Source organism: Amphiura filiformis, chromosome 1 (genome assembly GCF_039555335.1).
Source record: "Amphiura filiformis chromosome 1, Afil_fr2py, whole genome shotgun sequence".
Lineage (NCBI taxonomy): Eukaryota > Metazoa > Echinodermata > Ophiuroidea > Amphilepidida > Amphiuridae > Amphiura > Amphiura filiformis.
Genome location: NC_092628.1, coordinates 94,392,998 through 94,407,224, shown reverse-complemented (window position 1 = coordinate 94,407,224; position 14,227 = coordinate 94,392,998). Strand labels below are relative to the sequence as shown.

General features: G+C 35.4%; 2 protein-coding genes across 2 annotated transcripts in view; one reads left to right on the top strand and one right to left on the bottom strand.

Annotated features, from left to right (window-relative positions):
- Positions 1–14,227, bottom strand: part of LOC140158304 (uncharacterized) — a 47,818-nt gene that overhangs the window by 2,190 nt on the left and 31,401 nt on the right. Inside the window, exon 8 of the mRNA XM_072181412.1 lies at positions 363–466. Coding sequence (XP_072037513.1) covers positions 363–466 — 104 coding nt within the window. The remainder of the gene's footprint in view (positions 1–362; positions 467–14,227) is intronic.
- On the top strand, positions 5,241–13,269 carry LOC140168690 (uncharacterized). The gene is made up of 2 exons (XM_072192104.1): positions 5,241–5,557; positions 7,039–13,269. The coding sequence occupies exons 1-2, from the start codon at positions 5,439–5,441 to the stop codon at positions 12,143–12,145; spliced, it is 5,226 nt and encodes a 1,741-aa protein (XP_072048205.1). The 5' UTR covers positions 5,241–5,438; the 3' UTR covers positions 12,146–13,269.

Sequence of the window (14,227 nt, the reverse complement as noted above, 5' to 3'; positions counted from 1 at the left end):
TGATAAAGTTGTAATAATGATATGCTACAATGTGATATACTGTGTTTCAACACATCATGATATGATACGTCTGACCTTACGTATTGTATAATGTGGAGCGATCAAGCAAAATCAGTCAGAACTCGAAAATATTACATTTTCAGTTTCTTATATGATAGTAAAAAGCATTTACAAAACTGCATTTTGCAGAAACCCCCATTGAAATTGAACAACCAGTTCCAAAGATAGGAGCAATTAAATAGTTTCCAAAACAACAGGAAACAAAAGGATTATTTCCTTTGTTTGGCTGTATCTCAAAATCAATATTTCCCAAGTTCCGACTGAGTTTTGCTTGATGGCATCACATATAAAAAAATTCATACCATCTCTTGTAGTCTTTGTGTCGAGATCTTTATAGTCTTCCATCCTGCTACACTTCAAGTAGTTGGTTAAGAAGTTGTCTACATTTCTCACTTGGTGCACATCACTAAAGATAAAGATAAGAGATAACACAAGTAGTTGGTTAAGAAGTTGTCTACATTTCTCACTTGGTGCACATCACTAGAGATAAAGATAAGAGATAACACAAGTAGTTGGTTAAGAAGTTGTCTACATTTCTCACTTGGTGCACATCACTAGAGATAAAGATAAGAGATAACACAAGTAGTTGGTTAAGAAGTTGTCTACATTTCTCACTTGGTGCACATCACTAGAGATAAAGATAAGAGATAACACAAGTAGTTGGTTAGGAAGTTGTCTACATTTCTCACTTGGTGCACATCACTAGAGATAAAGATAAGAGATAACACAAGTAGTTGGTTAAGAAGTTGTCTACATTTCTCACTTGGTGCACATCACTAGAGATAAAGATAAGAGATAACACAAGTAGTTGGTTAAGAAGTTGTCTACATTTCTCACTTGGTGCACATCACTAGAGATAAAGATAAGAGATAACACAAGTAGTTGGTTAAGAAGTCGTCTACATTTCTCACTTGGTGCACATCGCTAGAGATAAAGATAAGAGATAACACAAGTAGTTGGTTAAGAAGTTGTCTACATTTCTCACTTGGTGCACATCGCTAGAGATAAAGATAAGAGATAACACAAGTAGTTGGTTAAGAAGTTGTCTACATTTCTCACTTGGTGCACATCACTACAGATAAAGATAAGAGATAACACAAGTAGTTGGTTAAGAAGTCGTCTACATTTCTCACTTGGTGCACATCACTACAGATAAAGATAAGAGATAACACAAGTAGTTGGTTAAGAAGTCGTCTACATTTCTCACTTGGTGCACATCACTACAGATAAAGATAAGAGATAACACAAGTAGTTGGTTAAGAAGTTGTCTACATTTCTCACTTGGTGCACATCACTACAGATAAAGATAAGAGAACACAAGTAGTTGGTTAAGAAGTCGTCTACATTTCTCACTTGGTGCACATCACTACAGATAAAGATAAGAGATAACACAAGTAGTTGGTTAAGAAGTTGTCTACATTTCTCACTTGGTGCACATCACTACAGATAAAGATAAGAGAACACAAGTAGTTGGTTAAGAAGTTGTCTACATTTCTCACTTGGTGCACATCACTACAGATAAAGATAAGAGATAACACAGGTAGTTGGTAAAGAAGTTGTCTACATTTCTCACTTGGTGCACATCACTACAGATAAAGATAAGAGATAACACAGGTAGTTGGTTAAGAAGTTGTCTACATTTCTCACTTGGTGCACATCACTACAGATAAAGATAAGAGATAACACAAGTAGTTGGTTAAGAAGTTGTCTACATTTCTCACTTGGTGCACATCACTAGAGATAAAGATAAGAGATAACACAAGTAGTTGGTTAAGAAGTTGTCTACATTTCTCACTTGGTGCACATCACTACAGATAAAGATAAGAGATAACACAAGTAGTTGGTTAAGAAGTTGTCTACATTTCTCACTTGGTGCACATCACTAGAGATAAAGATAAGAGATAACACAAGCAGTTGGTTAAGAAGTTGTCTACATTTCTCACTTGGTGCACATCACTACAGATAAAGATAAGAGATAACACAAGTAGTTGGTTAAGAAGTCGTCTACATTTCTCACTTGGTGCACATCGCTACAGATAAAGATAAGAGATAACACAAGTAGTTGGTTAAGAAGTTGTCTACATTTCTCACTTGGTGCACATCACTACAGATAAAGATAAGAGATAACACAAGTAGTTGGTTAAGAAGTTGTCTACATTTCTCACTTGGTGCACATCACTACAGATAAAGATAAGAGATAACACAAGTAGTTGGTTAAGAAGTTGTCTACATTTCTCACTTGGCGCACATCACTACAGATAAAGATAAGAGATAACACAAGTAGTTGGTTAAGAAGTTGTCTACATTTCTCACTTGGTGCCCATCACTAGAGATAAAGATAAGAGATAACACAAGTAGTTGGTTAAGAAGTTGTCTACATTTCTCACTTGGTGCACATCACTACAGATAAAGATAAGAGATAACACAAGTAGTTGGTTAAGAAGTTGTCTACATTTCTCACTTGGTGCACATCACTAGAGATAAAGATAAGAGATAACACAAGTAGTTGGTTAAGAAGTTGTCTACATTTCTCACTTGGTGCACATCACTACAGATAAAGATAAGAGATAACACGAGTAGTTGGTTAAGAAGTTGTCTACATTTCTCACTTGGTGCACATCACTACAGATAAAGATAAGAGATAACACAAGTAGTTGGTTAAGAAGTTGTCTACATTTCTCACTTGGTGCACATCACTACAGATAAAGATAAGAGATAACACAAGTAGTTGGTTAAGAAGTTGTCTACATTTCTCACTTGGTGCACATCACTACAGATAAAGATAAGAGATAACACAAGTAGTTGGTTAAGAAGTTGTCTACATTTCTCACTTGGTGCACATCACTACAGATAAAGATGAGAGATAACACAAGTAGTTGGTTAAGAAGTTGTCTACATTTCTCACTTGGTACACATCACTAGAGATAAAGGTAAGAGATAACACAAGTAGTTGGTTAAGAAGTTGTCTACATTTCTCACTTGGTACACATCACTACAGATAAAGATAAGAGATAACACAAGTAGTTGGTTAAGAAGTTGTCTACATTTCTCACTTGGTGCACATCACTACAGATAAAGATAAGAGATAACACAAGTAGTTGGTTAAGAAGTTGTCTACATTTCTCACTTGGTACACATCACTAGAGATAAAGGTAAGAGATAACAAAACAAATTGTGATGATGAATAAAAAAACATGTGATAATGGGAGCAATGATATATACTGCGCCAAGAAAGTATCCTTACACTTGGAAAAATAATCACAATTTCAAAACTGAACAATATTAGGGTAACTTTGTTTTTGTAATAGATGCACTATCTAATCCTGCACATTATGACACCGCATTGAATCCAATGTGACATCCAGAAGTAAAGTTACAAGCAATTGAATAGAAAAAGGTCCAGTTTTAAAAGTGACAAATTGGCCTATACAAGGCGCAAAAAGATTCCAACAAGCGCCTACACAGTTTCTTCAATGAAACTTTATTTCAAGCAGTATTTATTTCAGTTTTTACTTCTCTGTACTTTTCATAACTTGCATTTTATTTGTCAGCTCTTTTGTTTCAGTATTCTTTTGTTCCTTTTGTTTTAAATTAGAGGCACACACAAATTAGACATTTACCACTCTCAAACCAAATGTTTAGTCCGTGGAGTTTTGAATAGGCCAGTGTCACATTTAAAACTGGACCTTCGTCTAATCAAATGCTCGTAACTTTGCTTCTTGAAGTCACATTGGATTCAATGTGGTCTCAAAATGTGCCGGATTAGATAGTGCATCAATTAAAAAAACAAATTTTCCCCAATATGGTTCAGTTTAGAAATTGTGATTAACTAAAATTAATTTTGGTAGGGGTGTGCGGCGCGGAGCTAAGAAGAGCTTTGGGAGCTAAGAACTAATTTTGGGTCAAAATAGGGGCTTGATAAACTGAAATTTCAACATATTTGGGGGGGCTCTGTGAACTAAAATCGACCAAATTATAGGCTTTGGAGCTAAAAATTTCCAAATTTTTCCAAATTTTAGCTTAAGAGCTACAATTGTCAGAGTTTGAAGCTCAATGAACTGGAGCATATTGCAAATGTGGGGCTTAAGGAACTGCCGGAGAGCCTGAAAAAGGGACCCTTGACTGCCGCACATACCTGTACCATCTTTACATGTGAGTGCCCCCGGGCCTAACCTGTGGCCTAAAGATAGTTGAATTTCTACAAACCTTGGCCAAAAAGGAAAGTTTTGATAGACCACAATTTTACTAGGTCATTACAAGGTCATCCAGGTTAACCTCAGGTCAAATAATAAGGCCAATAGTGACTGCTTTTAGAAAAGTAAGTATAAATGCTTATAAAAAGTATGGTATAAATTAAACATCGCTTGTAAGCTTCAAACTCCAAAACAACATGAAATTCTTGAGACAATTTCGTCCCTGGACAATCCTGAAAAACACCACGTGCCTAAATGTCACAATCTTAATATACCACAGGGTATTACTATTTATTTTGATGGGAAAATCCCATGTGAATCAACTCCACTGCATTGTCCAATCAATGCATGCATGAATAGTGACATGCACGACTAATGACAATTGAATTGATTATTATCAGCCACGTACAAGGAACTAAAAGTGTAAATTGATTCACAATTACACAATACTTTTCACAATTTATAGTGCAATGCTGTGTCAAGTCCATTCAATTAGATTACGGAACTGTGTCCAAAGAATTATACTCAAACTATGTGTCTTTTCTATTGACTATATTATGTGTATTTCAGTAAAAGAACTGCTTTGAGTGTTCACTGCATGCAAGGGTTGCCAAACCTGCAATTTGTCAGCCCAATTGGGCAATTTTTGAAGACTTTCCCCATGACTTTTGACTATTTTCTGTCCCATAGAACTATTGGTTAAGAAAAATGCATTGGCTCCCACAACTTATGGTAGTTTCTTGTCCCATAGAAACCAATGGTTAAGAGAATAATTGGGTGACTTTTGTTTTATTTGAACCTTGATACAGGCTGCAAATTTTAGGCAACCCTGCTTCTTTTTGGCAAAAGAGGAGAACTTTATTTATAGCATTGTTGATGCACCAAATAAAAGATCCTACTTCTTTTTACTATCACTTCAACAGTGGATTAAAATTTATAACAGTATATATCAAAAGTCTGCAAATATTACAAAGTTGGTGATGTGAAGTGTGTGCAGTAAGGCAATATCATTTCCAAGCATCTGAACTACTTTTATTTTATCAAAATACTGGATTGAAACATTTACTTTGTATTTAAAAGTCTGCAGATCGTGCAAGAAGTTGTTGGAAGTGTGTGCATTAGGACAGTGTCCTTCCTATCAACTGAGGTGATCACTACTTTGATTAGACCTAATACTTGAGTGACATGGCAGGGAGTTTCCTTCAAAACCAGCACGCCTTTACCTCCAGATTTGGCTATGCATTTGTGCTTGTGTTTCTTCAATTAATGTGGTGTGGACAAATCCATGTTTGGGCAGGCGGAGGGTAAGTAATAACATTCAAATGTAATGGGCACTCAAGTATGAAAGTGTTCACATGCATGACCATTTGCAATTAATCACGTCATCCCTTAAACATGTTTCAACCAACCAACAAAAATACCAGCCCCTATAAACATTGAACAACTTATACCAAATTTTGGACCTTAAGCAAACCTTTTTTGGCAAAAAAGTATCTTTTTTGGACACAACATAAAATATATTTGAAAAATGCCCTAAAATCCCAGGGGAGCCACTCGGAATAAAATATGTCATCCTCGAGCAGAAATCCGCGGGAAAGGGTACTTTTTCATGCATCGTCACGGTCCGCACGGACCCTGTTTAGGGTAGCAATTTCATGCTTTTTTGGAAAAGGGGTCTACTAGCAGCACAGGTCAGCATTTAGGGTACTATGCATTTGAAGGACATGAAGTCAGCATTTAGGGACAGAATTTAAAAATATATGAAGGCCCAGTTAATAATTAATATTTTTGACCATTTCTTTGCAACAAGAAAGGAAGATGATAAGGTCAGTGAAAAGGGTGCCTAAATATAATTAGTCAGTGAAAAGGCTCCCCCCTTTTTTACAAGAAGGTCGGTGATTAGGGTTGTTGTTTTCACATGCTCCAGACCTGTGTTTAGGGTGTGAAATTTGAGGGCTGCTTGAGGATGACAACACATGAAAGTATATGCGTGGCTACCCCAGGCCTAAAATATCAAAGTTGGCCTGCTTGACTGCCTAAGTCAAGTGGTGTCCTTGCACTGTGATGTGCGTCTAAGTCCAGTGTCTTGCCACTTCAATATATAATATTAGGGTAGATCTTCCTGGTTTTCTACTCCCATGTTTTGGAAATTAAAAAAAATGGGAGTTACATAAGGTAGGGATGAGGATAGGAGTTAGGGGGAGATAGTAGTGGGGATATGAGTTATGTATAAAGGATAAGGGTGGGTAGGAAGTATGTAAGGTGTGGTGGGAATAGGGGTGGGATTGGGGATGAGGTTAGAAGAAGGAGAGGGTAGAAGAGGTGGTGGCGGTAAGGGGTGGAGTTGGGCATTGTGAGTCACTTTTCATACTTTGTTGTCATTGAAGTGTCAACCTTTTACACTTGAAAATTATTTTTGGTCAAAATTAAGGTAACTTTGTAAAATTCTGGAATTTTTGTAGTTGTATTTTTTGCTACAAAACAATGAGAAATTAGCACTAATTACAGAACTATTTAAAAATCACTCCTTCTCTACATCACTTTTTGAAATTTATATCCAAATCTAAAACCAAGAATCTGAAAATGCACCCCAAATCTGCTGCACATCTCTATACTGACCATTCCATTAAGAACCTCTGGGACCCCCTTTGCACACCCTTGATGTTACCTCAAGAATGTCCATAGACCAGTTCTTCATCTCTGTTAACACTGCAGTTATCTCATATATACCCACAAAGTGGTAAACTGGTGAAACCATGAGAAATTACATTTTTTTGTGTTCTAGGAATGAATGGAAGAATTCAACCGCAATCTGCACCAATCTGACACACATAGACTTGACCCAAAATGCATCAATACTCATCACAACCAATGAGTCTGACCCATGCAACATATCAGTCTCTACCCCATCAGAGAACGGTTTACATTTGGACATCCTGCAATCATCTAACTGGACATTGTATGAGTACCTCTACATCAAGACAGATGAGCAGGAGGAATGTTGGGGTCATAAAGATATTGTAGCATTCACTAGACAACCTGGACTTTGTAGTATCAGATTTACTAGTAAGAACTTTGAGATAAATGTGAAATCATCAATAGTAATGAACATATCATTGTTTAACCCCAACAAAGATGAAAGCATGAATAAGAACCAATCAAGTGAACTAGATGATGAATACTTTTGGTGTAATACAAGTAATCTAGAGTACTGTAATAAGGTATCAAGTTATGATGGTGTGTTCAATGTGAGTCCACTTAATATATCATTTGATCAACTTCTAACCAACAATGATGCACTCAACACTACATATAAGGAGTATAACTTACATACATTACCTGAACCTGAACAAGTATATGTTGCAGAAATGCCTGCAATTCCCTCCCAATGCCAAAGCCTTATTCACCATACAAGTTTTAAAATCCACTGCCCATTGGCCACCATGAATACCCTTCTGATTTATGAGCAAATCTATGACCCATCTGCATTAAATATCTCAAGAAGAAATGTGGTTCACATTTCATCTGGAGCATTTGAAAGCCTTTACTCAATTCAATACCTACTTCTCTCTCACAACAAGATAGAAACAGTTGATGGGGCATTTCATGGTCTTGAGTCATTGCAAGTGCTTGATCTTTCTGATAATATACTTGCAAGCATACCAGGTAGTGTGTTTTTAGGACTCCAGTCCCTTCAACAACTCTATTTACAGCAAAATTTGTTGTCCAAACTCACATCTGGGGTGTTTAACAATATCTACAGGTTGCAAGTTTTGAATTTAGAACATAACATAATAACATCAGTAGCATCCAGCACACAAGATCTTTCTATGTTCAATGAGCTCCACAACTTAAAAGTTTTAAATCTTAATGCAAATCTGCTGCCAAGATTAGAAAGAAACACATTCCAAACATCGCATCAGCTTTCCTTCATAAATTTGAACAGAAATGAGCTGTCTATTTTACCAAAAGGAATATTTGAAAGCCTGCATAACTTGCATGGATTGTGGCTTGACGATAACGACTTATCAGAGCTGTTACCTCACACATTTCAGCATCTAGGGAACATGTCAACCTTGTCATTTCAGAATAATTATCTAACCTCCCTTCAAGAAGATACTTTTTTTGGGCTGGGCAATTTGACAGATTTGTATTTGAATGATAACATGTTCAGCGAACTAAGCATTGATGTATTCAAATATTTGGACAAACTTTCAAATCTAGACTTACATGGAAATCAACTGGAAGTATTAAAATCAGGCTTCTTTGATGCTCTTGTGCACTTGAAATTGTTGTGGTTACACAAAAACCATGTTGTGGAGCTTGAGCCTGGTGTATTTGAAAATCTTGGAAATTTGATTGAGCTAGACCTTTCAGAAAATAAAATTACAGCACTGGATGTCAATCTATTCCAAGGTTTGCATGAATTGTCTATCCTATCACTGCACACAAACCAACTAAAAGAATTAAAACCGGGCATATTTAATAATACCAGCAATATGAGAGAATTATATCTGTATGGGAATCACTTGACAGAGCTTGATGTAAACCTATTCCAAGGTTTGCATAAATTGTCTATCTTACAACTACATACAAACCAACTAAGAAAATTAAATAGTGGCATATTTGATAATCTAGGCAATTTGACAATGTTATATTTGCATGAGAATAACTTGACAAAGCTTGATGTTAACCTATTCCAGAGTTTGCATGGATTGTCAATCTTAGTACTGAATATAAATCAAATAAAAGAATTAGAACTTGGCCTATTTGGTAATCTTAGCAATTTGACAGAGTTATATCTGTCTGAGAATCACTTGACAGAGCTCGATGTCAACTTATTCCAAAATTTGCACAAACTGACCATCTTATGGCTGCATACAAATCAACTAAAAGAATTAAAAGCTGGTATATTTGAAGGTCTTGGTAATTTGAGAGAGTTGTGGTTGTTTAAGAATCACTTAACAGAGCTTGATGTCAACATATTCCAAAGCTTACATAAATTGTCAAGCTTAAATCTGCATGCAAACCAAATAGGAGATTTAAAACCTGGTATATTTGATAGTCTTGGTAATTTGACAGAGCTACAGTTGTTTGCGAATCATTTGATAGAGCTTGATGTTAATCTATTCCAAGCTTTGCACAGAGTGTCTCTTTTAGGGCTGGATAATAATCAACTACACAAACTAAATCCTGGCATATTTGATAGTCTTGGTAATTTGCCACAGTTATATCTGTATGAGAATCATTTGACAGAGCTTGATGTCAACCTATTTGTAGGTTTGCATAGATTGTCTATCCTAGCACTGCAAAGAAACCAATTAAAAGAATTAAAACCTGGTATATTTGAAAGTCTGAAAAATTTGACAGATTTACATCTGTATGAGAATCACTTGACAGAGATTGATGTCAACCTATTTGAAGGTTTGCATAAATTGTCTACCCTATCACTGCACACAAACCAACTAAAAGAATTAAAACCTGGTATATTTCAGAATCTGAGCAATTTGACAGATTTATATCTAAATGGGAATCACTTGACAGAGCTTAATGTAAATATATTCCAAGGTTTGCATAAACTGTCAAACTTAAAACTACATGCAAACTATTTGACAGAGCTTGATGTCAATCTATTTCAACATTTGCATAACCTGACCAACCTATCACTACACACAATCCATCTAAGAGCATTAAAACCTGGTATATTTGGGAGTCTGGGCAATTTGACAAATCTATATCTGTATGAGAATAACTTGACAAATCTTGATGTTAACCTATTCCAAGGTTTGCATAAATTGTCTATCTTAGTACTGAATACAAATCAAATAAAAGTACTAGAACATGGCCTATTTGGTAATCTTAGCAATTTGACAGAGCTGTATCTGTCTGAAAATCACTTGACAGAACTTGATGTCAACATATTCCAAGGTTTGCATAAACTGTCTATCTTATGGCTGCATACAAATCAACTAAGAGAATTAAAACCTGGTACATTTGAAAGTCTGCACAATTTGACAACATTAAGTCTACATAGGAATCACTTGACAGAGCTCGATGTAAACCTATTCCAAGGTTTGCATAAATTGACTTTGTTAGTACTACACACAAATCAACTAAGAGAATTAAAACCTGGTATATTTGATAGTCTTGGCAATTTAACAGAGTTATGGCTGTCTGGGAATCCATTAATAGAGCTTGATATCAAGGTATTCCAAATGTTGCATAAATTATCTGCATTACATATGCATAGAAATCAACTAAGAGAATTAATAGCTGGTACATTTGATAATTTGTCACATTTGTATATACTTGAACTGAGTAGAAACTCAATTTACAATTTAGACTCTTCGCTGCTTCTAACATTAATTGGATTGCAAAGGTTGGAACTGAATTATAACAATCTGTCAAATTTACAGCCTGGTGTTTTCAAATCTTTGGGTAACTTAAAACATTTATGGCTCCATAATAATAAGCTGACTCAACTAAACATGGGTGTGTTTCAGGGATTATTCAACCTAGAGTATCTCACTTTGAATGGAAATAAACTAACATATCTTGAGTCTTTCACATTTCAACATTTAACAAATTTACTCTTTTTGAATTGCAGTAACAACAACCTGTTACAAATACAACAAGGCACTTTCAAAGACAATTTAAATTTACAATTGGTTAACCTCAGTTCTAATCCTCTTGGAAAGTTAACATATGATTCCTTCAGTGAGCTGGGAAATAACACAATCATATCAGTTGATTCTGAAGCAGTTTGTGAGTGTATTATACATCACGATAACGGTCCCCGTTGTGCTGCCAACAAAGATCTGTCTCCATACTTATCATGTGAACCACTGTTATATAAAGTTGTTATCAGATTGACAGTGTGGCTACTAGGTTTATGCACAATTGTAGCAAACACAGTAGTTCTACTTTGGGGATGTGCACAGCTATGGAAAGAAAAAACAAAACGAGATGAAGTGAAACAGAAACTACTGATTGTTAACTTGGCTGCTGCGGACCTGCTCATGGGATTCTATTTGCTCATTCTCGGAGTAGTTGACACTCACTATGGTACATATTTTCCATTGCATGCTGAAAAGTGGAGAACAAGCTTATTATGTAAATTTGCTGCTGTGTTATCTGTTTTATCAAGCGAAGCATCTCTATTTTTCTTGACACTTATCAGTTTTGATAGGTACTGGACCTTTCAGAATATCACACGACAAAACTTTCTACATACTCGAATGTCCAGAGTAATTGCGACAATGACAATCTGGGTGTTGGCAATTATACTGAGCACAATACCGCTAGGTTTAGATTATGAAGACTTTGAGTTCTCTCAAGTTTGTATTGGGTTACCATTGGCAAGACATATTAATTTTAACATCGAGAGAGAATTTGTCACTCTTCCTTTAACTGACAATGATAGAGTAGGTACAATCTCATTTCAAACGTTGAATGAAACCGGAACCAGTCTTGCATCATACTACTCCATCACTTTATTTCTTGGAATCAACTTCTTTTGTTGCATCAGTGTAGCAATTTGCTATATCTCAATATTTTCTATTATTATTTACACACGTACTGTGGCTCATTTGACAATGAGTGTCTCCCGTTGGAGGAGAGAAGTTAGAACAGCCTTCAAAATGGGAATCATAGTTCTTACTGACGTCATGTGCTGGATGCCGATAGTTATCCTGGGAATTCTTATCCAAACAGAGTATACACACTTGTCCCCGACAACATATGCATGGGTCATAGCATTTGCTTTACCAATCAATTCAGCTGTTAACCCATTTCTCTATGCAATAGGCCAGATAGTATCAAACTATTTAGATCATAAACAGAGAAATCAAGGCGAACAAGGGAATGTTCCGATTGCAGAAACAAGAATATGAAACTAAATGAGTACCCGGTACCTTATGTAATTTCATGTATAAGCATCACACCAAAATACATCCACTTCCTTGAACTGCAGTGCTGATATAAATAAGGCTGATTTTAATCAACAAAGAGAAAAATGGACTAATAAATGTTCACTCCGTAAAATGAGTTTAAGTCGGGTACTGAGCATGTGAGTAAGAGAGTGCATAAGGTATATTGCTGATCGGCAAAAGTTGGCTCATGCTATGTATGCTGCGATTGAAAAGGGAGTCAAAGCTGTCACACAATTCAAACAGCTTTTCTATCTTTTCAATTCCAGCATGCAAAGCAAGCAAAGCATGAGCCGACTTTTGCTGATCAGCAAGGTACCTTATGAGTGAATGTGTCAACAATGAAGTTTAGTTATGATGTGAATATGTCACGCACTGTACAGATTTAAGAGGTTCAAAGTAAAACTGTCCAACATGCACTCTCTTTGTAAAGTTCCTATAACAAATGGGCCCGAGTGTATATAATATACACTCTTTCACATATTCTTTTTTCTTGTAACATAAATTATCACATATGCAACTTCTGCCTGTAGATGTACCCTTTATATGCAAGTTCGTACATATGACAATTATAGTACTGTAATTTAACTTCATAGGGTAGCTATTCACAACTTGACTTGAACAACAACTTATAATCACAGGGGAAGGTATCCTTACACAACTATGCATTAAGGACACAAAAGTGTATTTTCAATGGTTTTAATACAGTTAAAATTTCAATTGAATGAACACTGCTGCCAACAGCTGTACGCCATCCGACCGCTATTGTATGTCGCATATTTCAAAGTACAATGTGAACGCACAATCGTGGATACAATAATGAAAATACTAACCAATCATGAGTCAGTTGGCATGGTTGGGTTCACTTCCACATTACGCACACGCAGGTGGTCATCACACAGTGACACAGAGAATTGTCACACTGTTGACACATTGACAACTGTGAGTGCAACTGTCCATTTCTACTATAGTAACAAATTTCTACTACAGTAACAAATTCTTAAGAGATTTTACTATCTGTCATCTATAAAAATATGTTTTCTATATTAATTACTATTAGTTTATTTAAAGTAAAAGTTAAATATATTCTTGGGAAGCTTTAACATGTTTCAGATTGTAGCAGATATGTCTAATTTGCTTGTATTTACATTTAGCAATTATTGGCATTTTAAACTTAAAAGGAATAAATATGAAAGATAAAATAAGCTATGTATAACTATGTATGAGTTAGCAGTTGCAGTTATGAATGTAATGTTATTATATGAAATAAGATGACAATACTAACTGAAATTCTGAACAAAAGAAGTTATCTAAAGTGTAGAATTTGTCAAGTGTCATAATTTAGTTGTTGTTTCACTCTTCTATCACACCTTTAAGATTAAAGTTAGTACAGTTAAAATCCATATAACCCCTACTGAAGACGTTTTCTTAATATTCAACAAAGGGAGTGTTAATTTCAAATGGGTTAACCTGATTGGGCAACTCCATTTGAAATCTACACTTCTTGCGTGAAAAAGTAAGATCATGTATTCCATGGGGTTGTATGGACTTCTAATAGCCCAATGTATTACAACTGGCCATCCATAAAATTTATTGCTATATTAAGGGATCTAGAATGGCGTTTATTGCGTTTCGACAGTAGTTTTTGTGGGACATGAGAGCACCTCAGACCTATCGAATTGCATTCTGAATACGAAGCATGTCTTTATGATATCAAATAATTTTAATTTTTGAAAATCACAATATAATACAAATTTTATGACAAATTATAAAAATTTGATATTTTTCAAATTTTGATATATAACAGTCCTCGAAGTAAATTATATAAATCTAATGATGTATTCTTAAAGTGTATTTAGCTGGGAGGAAAAGCCGATGGTCAATTGAAAATTTTGACCTTTCATATTGAAGATATGGATTTTTTCCCCAAAAGAAAAAAAATCCATATCTTCAATACGAAGGGTCAAAATTTTCAATTGATCATCGGCTTTTCATCCCAACTACATACACTTTAAGTATAAATCATCAGATTTGTAAAGTTTACTT

Excerpts from the sequence above, each read along its gene's own strand:
- LOC140168690 (XM_072192104.1), top strand. The coding sequence starts at position 5,439 with ATGGCAGGGAGTTTCCTTCAAAACCAGCACGCCTTTACCTCCAGATTT. Across the intron at positions 5,558-7,038 it reads CATGTTTGGGCAGGCGGAGG|GAATGAATGGAAGAATTCAA; the intron begins GTAAGTAATAAC and ends TTTGTGTTCTAG.